This window comes from Scyliorhinus canicula, chromosome 10, assembly GCF_902713615.1.
Source record: "Scyliorhinus canicula chromosome 10, sScyCan1.1, whole genome shotgun sequence".
Classification (NCBI taxonomy): domain Eukaryota; kingdom Metazoa; phylum Chordata; class Chondrichthyes; order Carcharhiniformes; family Scyliorhinidae; genus Scyliorhinus; species Scyliorhinus canicula.
The window spans coordinates 138,826,909-138,840,401 of record NC_052155.1 but is presented as its reverse complement, the minus strand read 5'-3'; the positions used below and the strand labels follow the sequence as shown (position 1 = coordinate 138,840,401).

The window sequence follows — 13,493 nt, the reverse complement described above, 5'->3', positions numbered from 1 at the left end:
TCCTTGTCCATGAGTATTCTAAAACTTACGGAATTGTGATCGCTATTCCCAAAGTAATCACCGACTGAAACTTCAACCACCTGGCCGGGATCATTCCCCAATACCAGGTCCAGTATGGCCCCTTCCCGAGTTGGACTATTTACATACTGCTCTAAAAAACTCTCCTGGATGCTCCTTACAAACTCTACTCCATCTATGCCTCCAACACTACACGAATCCCATTCAATGTTGGGGAAGTTAAAATCTCCCATCACAACCACCCTATTGTTCCTACATTTTTCTATAATCTGTCTGCATATTTGTACCTCTACTTCATGCTCGCTTTTGGGAGGCCTGTAGTAAAGTCCCAACAATGTTACTGCACCCTTCCTATTTCTCAGCTCCATCCATATTGCCTCAGTGCTCGAATCCTCCATCATGCCCTCCTTAATCACAGCTGTGATATCATCTCTGATGAGTAATGCAACTCCTCCACCCCTTCTACCTCCCTCTCTATCCCTCCTGAAGCATCTATACCCTGGGATATTCAGTTGCCAATCCTGCCCTTCCCTCAACCAAGTCTCAGTAATACCAATAGCATCATATTCTCAGGTACTGATCCAAGCCCTAAGTTCATGTGCCTTACCTGCTACATTTGTCGCATTAAAACAAATGCACCTCAGACCACCTTTGCGTTCATCATCTCTTCCCTGTCTACTCTTCCCCTTAGTCACATTGAGTTTATTGTCTCGTACCTTACTGGCTTTTGTTGCTGCTTCTTTACTGACCTCTAACTTCCTAATCTGGTTCCCACACCCCTGCCACATTAGTTTAAAACCTCCCCAACAGTGTTAGCAAAAGCACCCCCTAGGACATTGGTTCCAGTCCTGCCCAGGTGTAGACCATCCGGTTTGTAATGGTCCCACCGCCCCCAGAACCGGTTCCATTGTCCCAAAAATCTGAACCCCTCCCTCCTGCACCATCTCTCAAGCCACGTATTCATTCTGACTATTCTTGAATTTCTACTCTGACTGTCCCGTGGCACTGGTAGCAATCCTGAGATTACTACCTTTGAGGTCCTACATTTTAACTTATCTCCTAACTCCCTAAATTCTGATTGTAGGACCTCATCCCTTTATTTACCTATATCGTTGGTGCCTATATGCACCACGACAACTGGCTGTTCACCCTCCCCCTTCAGTATGTCCTGCAGCCGATCGGAGACATCCCTGACCCGAGCACCCGGGAGGCAACATACCATTCGGGAGTCTCGTTTTCGACCACAGGAACGCCTGTCTATTCCCCTTACAATTGAATCCCCTATGACTATAGCCCTGCCAGTCTTTTTCCCGCCCTTCTGTGCAGCAGAGCTAGCCACGGTGCCATGAGCCTGGCTACTACTGCCTTCCCCTGGTGAGTCATCTCCCCCAACAGTATCCAAAACGGTATACCTGTTTTGGAGGGAGATGACCGCAGGGGACACCTGCACTGCCTTCCTGCTCTTTCTCTGCCTTTTGGTCACCCATTCCCTGTCTCCGTCACCAATCCGAATCTGCGGTGTGACCAACTCACTGAACGTGCTATCCACGACCTCCTCAGCATCACCGATGCTCCAAAGTGAGATGGGCAATAAATACTGGCCCAGCCTGTGATGCCCACATCCCATTAACAAATTTTTTAAAATTCAATCAGTATGTCGTTGGAAAACGAGGAGAAGTGTTAACGGAGAGATGCTCGTTTGTCGGGATTTTAACATAGAATGGCTGAACCAAGCCAAAATAAATGCTTTCACGAGAAACATACAGGCCAATAAGAGCCATATTGACTTAATTTATGAAGACCAGATCACGGATTGCTATGAGATGAAAGTGTTTGAATAACATACATTTCTTAAAAATTGAATAAAAGGGGCTCCACATACATGACAATTACTGGAGAAAGAGAATTAAGGTCAGCTTTCTGGATGGATTCAATGTCTAAATATAACTGGGTATTGTGCTTCTAAAAAGAAGCTTTGTGAATGATGTGGCCTGATGCTAGAGATCGGTGAAGCAGTCATTCGCTGGGAACAATATCAAAACTGCTTCTTTTTAAAATTATTTTCATTCCTCACCTCAACCTATGAAATCCATTACCATTGTCTGTCACTGTTTTAGTATTCCTGTAACTATTTCAAATCTGTGCGATTTGAAGACCACGATATGGGGAAAATTAAAAAGAATCAAAACAAAAAGAGTAAACAAAAGAGAGAAAGAAACACCGGCACATGCAGAAGGTGGGAAATGTTATAATGTGTTACAACATGTAATAGGCTAGCTAAGCACAATTGCTTCACAGCTCCAGGGTCCCAGGTTCGATTCCCGGCTTGGGTCACTCTCTGTGCGGAGTCTGCACATTCTCCCCGTGTGTGCGTGGGTTTCCTCCGGGTGCTCCGGTTTCCTCCCATAGTCCAAAGATGTGCAGGTTAAGTGGATTGGCCATGATAAATTGCCCTTAGTGTCCAAAATTGCCCTTAGTGTTGGGTGGGGTTGCTGGGTTGTGGGGATAGGGTGGAGGTGTGGGCTTGGATAGGGTGCTCTTTCCAAGAGCAGGTGCAGACTCGATGGGCTGAATGGCCTCCTTTTGCACTGTAAATTCTATGATTAATGAAAACAGATAATGGGCGCGATCGAAGCAAATGTTTCTATCTGTCATTTGTGGTGGGTTTTGTTGGGATTTTCCCGCCGGCTCTGTTGGGAAGTTCCACACCGCTATCTAACCATGCTTAAGTCACTTTTGGGACCCCGGGGAGTTTCTCACCTGTTTAGCCCACACTTGGAATTATTTTCATCACTGGGGACCTGAACTAGCCGGCCAGGCCGGCTCCTCAGAGATTGGGCCGCTATTTTGGAAGGGTGCTCCGATCTCTAAGTGAGCTTGTGGGTCCCCCACTTACCCCAACCATGGACAGTGTCACCCTTCACAATTATGGGCATTATTCAACATCACCCAGGTGATGACACCACACTGTGGGGTCCCTGGGGCTTCCCCTCTTCAGGCCCCCCCACACTCCCTTATAAGCCCACCCCTTCCAGGCCCCCCACCCTTCAACCCCCCCCAACATCCCAGAGGCCCTTCTTACCTGCACTGCACACCCCACCCTTCATACCCCTCTCATCCGTCTTTCATGGACATGGCCCCTTCAGCTCCAGGTCCTTGACAGTGCCACCCTGGCACACTTGCATTTCCAGCCAGGCACTGTGGCATTGCTAAGGTGCCAACCTGACAGTACCAAGGTGCCCACGTTCCAGGGGAAGGGTCAGGCATCTACCTTGCACTGTCCCTGACCGATGGCCCAAAGAGCCTACACCCCCCCCCCCCCCCCCCCCCCCCCACTCCCTGACCCCGGTGCCATTCTGCCTTGTCCATTTTTGTGTGGACCAGTACTGAACACCCAGCTGGGGCCTTCCTGGGGAGGCCGATGGATCCCGGGTGAGCTCACCTAAGTAGGTTTAAAACTTAATTAAGCGAGTGTGGTTTGGTCACGTCCATTGTGGGCGTGATCCTGAACTCGACGCCACGCGAGATCTGGGAAGATCTCACGATGTGTACTGGTTGCCAGGAAGCCCACGGGAGGCTTCACCCAACATCTATGGGCCGTGCTGTGTTCCCGGTCGAGGATGGCAGATTGAGCCCAATGCTGCCAGAAATTCATTTTGACAAATGGAATATCTACTGACCTCATCATTGCTTTTTCAATTATTAATTCTATCAGCAATTGATTTATTCCAAGCAAAAAATATTATTTCCTTTGTTAACCTCCGTTGCATTGAAATTAAGATTTATTTGCTTTGCCTTTTACTAAATTTGATCCATCTGAGCTTCCCTACATCCTATTTCATCCCACTGTGTCAGTATATCTTTCCATTCCTTACTCTCTCATGGAGTTATCTAGCTCCTGGGTAACTTGTTAATCGCGTCAGCCACTCCTTGTGGTTGCAAGTTCCACATTCTAACCACTTAGGCAGAACAAATTTACACAGAATAGCTTATTAGATTTATGAAGTTATAGGGAACATTACCAGGATTAATTGATGCTACAGGTTATTTAGAACATAGAACATAGAACATAGAACAGTACAGCACAGAACAGGCCCTTCGGCCCTCAATGTTGTGCCGAGCCATGATCACCCTACTCAAACCCACGTATCCACCCTATAACCCGTAACCCAACAACCCCCCCTTAACCTTACTTTTATTAGGACACTACGGGCAATTTAGCATGGCCAATCCACCTAACCCGCACATCTTTGGACTTATAGTGCTGTATTAAACACTGAGATTTATGGCAGTGATTGAAGAAATTGTGATATTTCTCTATATGTTTCTAACTTTCTCTTTTTTCTTCAGGAACTTCATATTTCAACACAGAGTGCATGAAGTGTCCAAAGGGTTTCTTCTCAATGAATAGTTCTGCCACCCAGCCCTGTCAAAGGCATACAAATTGCACTGTACTTGGCTTGAAGCAGGTTCTCCAAGGAGATGCATTTCAAGATAACGTGTGCAAGCCATGTCACAACAGAGATGCATTAAGCTTAGAGTGTTCGGACCCACCAATAAAGAAAGGTAAATATTTGTCTCCTATATAAAATAGCACTTAACAAAATTTCAACTTCTGGATCGTTTAATGATTTGAAACATTGACAACTTTTTTAAAAGCTTCATTTAATTCAGAAGAAGCTTATGAAAGAGTTGGTATCGCACTTAACTGCAATTGAAAATGCTGAGTAACAAGTTAAAATATCGGGTGCGATCTACCGGCCTCGTCGCACCAGCCGCAGAAACAAGCGGGCCAGTTAAATAGAGGGAGAGGCGGAAATCAGGAAGCACACCGGCTGCTGATCGGTTTCCCATCTAACCTGCCTTCTTTCGTTGGCGATGCTCGGATCACGCATGGCGAGAAACCAATAATCACCAATTAAATCTAATCTCCATACCATCAACCCGAAGGATGGCCTACCGAACTGCCACACATGATCTAACCAACTCCCCAGTGAGTGGTCACGGAGAAACCATTCAGTACACCTATTTAATAACGTGAAGCCAGCAGAATGGCTGCTGTGGGGATCTGAGGAGCTGAGCAGGCATCCAGGCAATCAGGTAGTCGGGGGGGAACACCCCGGGGGTTCACACCTGGGCTGATCGGGGGGGGGGGGGGGGGGGGGGGGGTCCAGCGCCTGCACGTCCCCCGTGCCACCTCCCTAATTGAGTATACCCATAATGGAGGAAGCTCCAGCTGTTGGCAAACTGTCCCACTGGCCACCCCTGTTGTGACAGTGCACCGTCCATGGTAATATGGTGAAGGTCCCTTTAACTCCCACTGACTCTGGCGGCTGCAGGTCACTCAACTGAAGGCTATTGCTAATAGGGAATTGACAATTCTTGTAATGTGAGCACTTCACAGCTCCCAAGTGAATTCCCGTGGGTTGACGAGCCATAAAGCAGGCGGTTGTTACTGCCGAGCATCCCAATGAGACTGTGAGGCCCAGTCACCTTGCCAGAATTCTGGAGGCAGCAACACCAGAGGAGGCAGCCAACATTCTAATACCCAAGAACTGGACCACAGCACTGGAAACATGTCCGCAACCAAAGGGTGTGTTTGTGAACTGGGGAGGGAACCAGAGTCCGGTCCAGGTAATATTTGCAGCGGATGCCCATCAGGCCAGGGAAGGATCCAGAGGGAGGGGTTGTGCTGGTCCAGGGTGAACAGGTGTCAAGGATCTTTCGAACTGATGTCAGACAGCATGTGCCGCAGGAGGCTCCGCCTTAACAAGACAATGGTGCAGCACCTGTGCCATGTCTTTGCGGACTTGACACCATGTGGAGGAGGAGGATATCCGCTCCCAATGGCTATCAAGGTCACCGCAGCCCTGAACTTTTATGATTTGGGTTCATTTGCGGAGATTTGTGTGAAATATCCCAACCAACAGCCTACAAGTGCATCCGTGAAGTCAGGGATGCCCTGGTTGCCCAGCAAGAAAACTGTATGAACTTTGACCTGGACCAAGCACAACAAGATGCCGGGCAGCAGGATTCTCCGCCATTGCCGGATCCCCCTGCTCTGGGGATAATAGATGGCATGCATGTCACCTAGCGCACACTGGACAGTCCGGGAGTGACCTTCATCAACATGAAGGGGTTCCACTTCCTGAACATCCAGCTTATGTATGACCACCGCCTGAAGGTCATGCCCGTGTGTACACACTCCCAGGGAATGAGCACGACAGCTACATTCTGGGGCAGTTAGAGATCCCCAGCGATCTTCAAAGGTCACTCCAGGATGGCCGGTTGGCTCTTGGGGATAAGTGCTTAGATCCTGGCTAATTACGCCAGTACGGAGGCTGGTGACTGATGTGGAGACCCAGTATAACACGGCCCATGTGGCCACACAGTCTGTCATTGATCAGTGCATCGGACTGCTGAAAATGCAGTTCCGATGCCTTGACTGCTCTGATGGTGCCCTGCAGTACACTCCTGGAAGGTCACCCACTTTGTGGTGGTCTGCTGTGCCCTCTGCAACCTGGCATAACAGTGGGGCAACATGCTGGATGTGGAGGAAGAAGACCACATGGCCACGCTGAGGAAGAGGATGAGGAGGAGCTGAAGCAAGAAGGGCTAGAGGAGGTTCCCGGGGAGTACCTGTGATACCAGCCGGAGGATGGAGGACAGGTGGAGGTGGCAAGGGTCTGGCAATGCCAGAGGACCAGGGAGGACATCACCCTTGCCCACTTCTCATAGGACGTGGCTTTGTCCATCATTGTACCTTCTCTCCCCATTCTACCCACCACTCCCTCACAACCATACTCCCCTCCTCATGTCCTCTCCCTTTCCCCTCACCCCCATCGCCATCCCTCCCTGCTCTGGTTTCTTCCAACAGTCCAAAGATGTGCAGGTTAGGTGGATTGACCATGATAAATTACCCCCTAATGATCAAAGGTTAGATTGGGTTGCGGGATAGGGTGGGTTGCAGGCCTAGGTAGGGTGTTCTTGTAGAGGGTCGGTGCAGACTCAATGGATCGAATGGCCTCCTTCTGCACAGTAGTGATTCTATGATTCCGTTCCAATCCAAAGATATGGAGGTTAGGTGGATTGGCAATGCTAAATTATCCTTAGTGTCCAAAAGGTTTAGGTGGGGTTACTGGGATAGGGTGGAGGTATGGGCTTCAGTGGGATGCTCTTTCCAAGGGCTGATGAAAACCCCTGCGGCATAGGCTAAGCTTGATGTCAGTGACTGATCTGTTCTTGGCCACCCCCGTGACGTCCAGGGCTCATTCCTAGTAGGGGGTGAGGATCTGGAGATCTGGCAACCCGCTGCCCATCCGGGCCCTTTCCCCACCGATTGTGCTGGTGGGGTAGTGCCAGGCACAGAGTCACTGGGGGGGGGGGGGGGGGGGGGGGGCGTTGCAAGGCGCAGAGTCACCTGGAGGGGGTGAGGGGGATGGCAGGTGGGGCCGATGTCAGGGGGCAGATGTCATCTCACCCATGCGGCCAGGTGGAGGTCATTGAGCTTCTTGCCGCAATTGGTGTTGCAGGTTCCGGGGTTTAGGTGTTTTAGTAAGCTCAGAGAAGGGGGCAAAAGAGGGGGAGGTGTGGCGTTGCTAGTCAAGGACAGTATTACGGTGGCGGAAAGGATGCTAGATGGGGACTCTTCTTCCGAGGTAGTATGGGCTGAGGTTAGAAACAGGAAAGGAGAGGTCACCCTGTTGGGAGTTTTCTATAGGCCACCTAATAGTTCTAGGGATGTAGAGGAAAGGATGGCGAAGATGATTCTGGAAAAGAGCGAAAGTAACAGGTTAGTTGTTATGGGAGACTTTAACTTTCCAAATATTGACTGGAAAAGATATAGTTCGAGTACATTAGATGGGTCGTTCTTTGTACAATGTGTGCAGGAGGGTTTCCTGATATAATATGTTGACAGGCCAACAAGAGGCGAGGCCACATTGGATTTGGTTTTGGGTAATGAACCAGGCCAGGTGTTAGATCTGGAGGTAGGTGAGCACTTTGGAAACAGTGACCACAATTCGGTGACCTTTACGTTAGTGATGGAAAGGGATACGTATACCCCGCAGGGCAAGAGTTATAGCTGGGGGAAGGGCAATTATGATGCCATTAGACATGACTTAGAATGTGTAGGTTGGAGAAGTAGGCTGCAAGGGTTGAGCACACTGGATATGTGGAGCTTGTTCAAGGAACAGCTATTGCATGTTCTTGATAAGTACATACCAGTCAGGCAGGGAGGAAGGGGTCGAGCGAGGGAACCGTGGTTTACCAAAGAAGTGGAATCTCTTGTTAAGAGGAAGAAGGAAGCCTATGTGAAGATGAGGCGTGAAGTTTCAGTTGGGGCGCTTGATAGTTACAAGGAAGTGAGGAAGGATCTAAGAGAGAGCTAAGACGAGCAAGGAGGGGACATGAGAAGTCTTTGGCAGGTAGGATCAAGGAAAACCCAAAAGCTTTCTATAGGTATGTCAGGAATAAAAGAATGACTAGGGTAAGAGTAGGGCCAGTCAAGGACAGTGGTGGGAAGTTGTGTGTGGAGGCTGAGGAGATAAGCGAGATACTAAATGAATACTTTTCGTCAGTATTCACTCAGGAAAAAGATAATGTTGTGGAGGAGAATGCTGAGACCCAGGCTATTAGAATAGATGGCATTGAGGTGCGTAGGGAAGAAGTGTTGGCAATTCTGGACAAGGTGAAAATAGATAAGTCCCCGGGGCCTGATTGGATTTATCCTAGGATTCTCTGGGAAGCCAGGGAAGTGATTGCTCAGCCTTTGGCTTTGATTTTTATGTCATCATTGGCTACAGGAATAGTGCCAGAGGACTGGAGGGTAGCAAATCTGGTCCCTTTGTTCAAGAAGGGGAGTAGAGATAACCCCGGTAACTATAGGCCGGTGAGTCTCACGTCTGTTGTGGGTAAAGTCTTGGAGAGGATTATAAGAGATACGATTTATAATCATCTAGATAGGAATAATATGATTAGGGATAGTCAGCATGGTTTTGTGAAGGGTAGGTCATGCCTCACAAACCTTATCGAGTTCTTTGAGAAGGTGACTGAACAGGTAGACGAGGGTAGAGCAGTTGATGTGGTGTATGTGGATTTCAGTAAAGCGTTTGATAAGGTTCCCCACGGTCAGCTATTGCAGAAAATACGGAGGCTGGGGATTTAGGGTGATTTAGAGATGTGGATCAGAAATTGGCTAGTTGAAAGAAGACAGAGGGTGGTGTTTGATGGCGAATGTTCAGAATGGAGTTCAGTTATGAGTGGCGTACCACAATGATCTGTTCTGGGGCCATTGCTGTTTGTCACTTTTATAAATGACCTAGAGGAGGGCACAGAAGGTTGGGTGAGTAAATTTGCAGACGACACTAAAGTCGGTGGAGTTGTAGACAGTGCGGAAGGATGTTGCAGGTTACAGAGGGACATAGATAAGCTGCAGAGCTGGGCTGAGAGGTGGCAAATGGAGTTTAATGTAGAGAAGTGTGAGGCGATTCACTTTGGAAAGAATAACAGGAATGCGGAATATTTGGCTAATGGTAAAATTCTTAGCAGTGTGGATGAGCAGAGGGATCTCGGTGTCCATGTACATAGATCCCTGAAAGTTGCCACCCAGGTTGATAGGGTTGTGAAGAAGGCCTATGGTGTGTTGGCCTTTATTGGTAGAGGGATTGAGTTCCGGAGCCATGAGGTCATTGTTGCAGCTGTACAAAACTCTTGTACGGCCGCATTTGGAGTATTGCGTACAGTTCTGGTCGCCTCATTATTGGAAGGACGTGGTAGCTTTGGAACGGGTGCAGAGGAGATTTACCAGGATGTTGCCTGGTATGGAGGGAAAATCTTATGAGGAAAGGCTGATGGACTTGAGGTTGTTTTCGTTAGAGAGAAGAAGGTTAAGAGGTGACTTAATAGAGGCATACAAAATGATCAGAGGGTTAGATAGGGTGGACAGTGAGAGCCTTCTCCTGCGGATGGAGGTGGCTAGCACGAGGGGACATAGCCTTAAATTGAGGGTGTAGCCACCTAAGATGGACACTGGGCTAACAAAATGGAGAACTGCTAAGACTGTAGGGAGAAAACAGTTTTAGCCAGGACAAGCAGTCTGCAAAGGCTAATTAGCATTCTGCACGTAACGAAACTAGTTTATGGCCAGGTGGAAGATCTCAACCAAAGGTGTAAATAGCAAAACGCTTTGCATAGTAATGAGGCAATCCAGATCTGGGCACACACAATAGCAACATTTGGGTTTGAATGGATACTTTGAGTGGACGCCCAGACGAAACGGCACCAGAAGTATCCATCACAAAAGACCCTAGAGACCGCCCCACCCATCGAGAAGAGACCCTCAGATTGGGGGATTTGTAAGACATCGATTGGGAAATAACCCAATCGATACATGGCAGGTAAAGGCCCGCCCCGAAAAGGCACGGACATTGGGGGCCCTATAAAGATAGACCCCGCACATGGTTCTGTCTGTTGTGCTCCGGCTCCGTTGCTGTTTTGCTCTGGCCTCGCTGTCTGTTGTTGCTCCGGCTTGGACTGCTGTTTTGACTCCGGCCCAGATCTGCTGTTGTATCCTGACTCCGACTCCAGCCGTTGATCCTGTCTCCCATCACCAGCCGTTGAGCACCAGCCATCGTTCAGTAAGTGCCAAAACGACGCTCGCTACGTGAACCCGGCATTACTTATACAGTATTCGACTATTAGTGAACAGAAGGTGCAGCCCAGAAAGGAACAAAGGCCTTGTCCCCTGACCTTGCTGGTTCCTACTTAGATAAGTATTTAGTCGTTTAATAGTAGTAATAAGTATTAGTCTTTAGCGTATGCATGCGTATTTATTATATTTGTATAATAAATATTAATCGTTTGAACTTACTAATCGGTGTATAGTTTTATTACTCTGAACCTGACCTTGAAATACTTGTGAGGTGTCTATATACGGCACCTGGCGACTCCGAGCTGAAAATACACACACAGAGCTGTAGCAGTGTTAAGCACACGGCCTTTAAACGGAGGCGTGTTAATACACTCCAATAAACGCGTAATACACTCAAGTAAAACGTGCAACAAGGGGTAATAGATATAGGAAAGACGTCAGAGGTAGGTTTTTTACGCAAAGAGTGGTGAGGCCGTGGAATGCCCTACGTGCAACAGTAGTGAACTCGCCAACATTGAGGGCATTTAAAAGTTTATTGGATAAGCATATGGATGATAATGGCATAGTGTAGGTTAGATGGCCTTTAGTTTTTGACTTCCCATGTCGGTGCAACATCGTGGGCCGAAGGGCCTGTACTGCGCTGTATCGTTCTATGTTCTATGTTCTATGGTGGCTGTTCTCCTGGTCACAATCCCCGAGCTGACGGCCACTGCCACTGCCTCCCAGGCAGCACTGGCTGCCCTGTGGTTGACTCTCAGAAGCCCTCGGGTGAAAAGCATATCCCTCGTGGACTTCATCGCATCCATGTACTTGGCCAGACTGGCATCCCTGAATCGTGGCGATGGTCTGTGCGGTGGCATGGCTGCCTGGAATTTGCGCTGAGGGATAGGTTTAAGTGCTGCTCCCTCTCGTTAGCGGGGAGTTGCCAGGCACGGTCCAGGCAAATCAGCTGGCGGGACCGTCATTTGCAGCATAAAGCCCGTGGGGCACCGTTAACTGGCCTAATTAACGTTAGATACCGGTGACAGCCTTGCTGAGTCGGCCATCGGGAAATACCTGACGATTCCCGCTCGCTACCACACTTCGACAGAATTTGGTTCGATCGCACTCATACATTTAATTTAAAACTTACTCATCCAACATAAATATGTGGCGCAGCCAACAACATTTGATTTTAGCGAATAAATTTGCTCGTCCATTATGATGCAAAATACTTACAGGATATGCAAGTTGTGTGAGCAGTTGAGCACAAATATTGATTTTCTAACAGAAAGATTGGAAAGTTACATTTCTGCTAAGGTGAGACTCCAAGCAGGACACACAAGTTTGTTTTATTATAAAGAATAATAGTCTAGGAAGACTGAAAATATCATTAGCCCAGTTTTTAACATGTTGCACTTAATTCTTGAACATTCAATTGGGTTCCTCCATAGAGTCAAAGCTAATTTCTCTGCCTTGTTGTGGATGCACAGAAGGGAGTAAACTCAACAAGTTAATTTACTAATAATCATGGTCACTTCATTCCAATCCTTGTCAATTTTCACTTTGATCGATGCCACCAGCCTTTCTCGGGAGCCTAACTGAAATGGACATTTTGTGGCCTGACAATATCATTGTTGGAGCACTGTTATTTTAACAAGAACTCAGAATTAATTTCTTAATTCCTTTTTAATCTGATGTCAGCTGAAGTTGCATAGCTGGAATGGTAAAGTTGTGAACCCAACTTTGTTGGGTCAAAATCTCAAATATGGAACTGATTGATAAAGTCATCCTCAATATGCTTTCTTATTCTCCTTAGAAATTGCACTCTGTGATCAGGCCGTCTTTAAATTTATTGCTCGTCAGAAACTAACTTCTGAGCAGCTGAGAATACTAATGGAGAGTTTACCTGGGAAGAAAATGAACACCCGACATTTGGAAAGGGCTGAGGGGACGAGTGCGGATCATGTTCAAACCTTCCATCTTCTGAAACAATGGAAAATTGTAAACGTTCACGTGGATACTGTGAAAGGCCTAATGCACGGCCTGAAAGAAGCCAACATTCGGAATGTTTACAAAAAGCTCTTGCGCCGGCTTCGAATAAATAGAGCGTGACAGACCAGCATCAAATCTGGCATGATTGTTTGCTGAGGTTGTGACACAATGCAGCATTGAAACCATCATCAGAAGCACACTTGGTGTAATAGAACATAGAACATAGAACAGTACAGCACAGAACAGGCCCTTCGGCCCTCAATGTTGTGCCGAGCCATGATCACCCTACTCAAACCCACGTATCCACCCTATACCCGTAACCCAACAACCCCCCCCCCCCCCCTAACCTTACTTTTATTAGGACACTACGGGCAATTTAGCATGGCCAATCCACCTAAACCGCACATCTTTGGACTGTGGGAGGAAACCGGAGCACCCGGAGGAAACCCACGCACACAGGGGGAGGACGTGCAGACTCCACACAGACAGTGAACCAGCCGGGAATCGAACCTGGGACCCTGGAGCTGTGAAGCATTTATGTTAACCACCATGCTACCCTGCTGCCCCTAATGAGTCAGGATTAAAATGGAATTCTGATTGCCTGAACACTGGTGTCAGAGACCTAATCCAACATGTCTCTGAACCTTTGCTTGACCTTCTGCACACAAATTTGATCATCTTCCATTTGCTATTGATTTATAACAGTTCATAGGCAGGGGCAAAAAAAACCTTTTAAGGCATTTGAATATGCTCGTCAAAATTAATCATCGAATAAAATCAGCTGCCAACCACATGCGGGAACACTCCGAAATATAGTTGGAAAGGAAAGTGCTGGGTCGGGACTCTTGCA

The 13,493-nt window shown here is 47.8% G+C and overlaps 1 protein-coding gene across 1 annotated transcript in view; it reads left to right on the top strand.

The window, feature by feature from the left end:
• The window catches only part of LOC119972954 (tumor necrosis factor receptor superfamily member 11B-like), a 48,598-nt gene extending 35,825 nt beyond the window's left edge, over window positions 1-12,773 (top strand). Inside the window, exons 2-3 of the mRNA XM_038810484.1 lie at window positions 4,369-4,584; window positions 12,468-12,773. Of these exons, the coding sequence (XP_038666412.1) occupies window positions 4,369-4,584; window positions 12,468-12,763 (512 nt within the window). The 3' untranslated portion in view covers window positions 12,764-12,773. The remainder of the gene's footprint in view (window positions 1-4,368; window positions 4,585-12,467) is intronic.
• The last annotated feature ends 720 nt before the right edge of the window (window positions 12,774-13,493 follow it).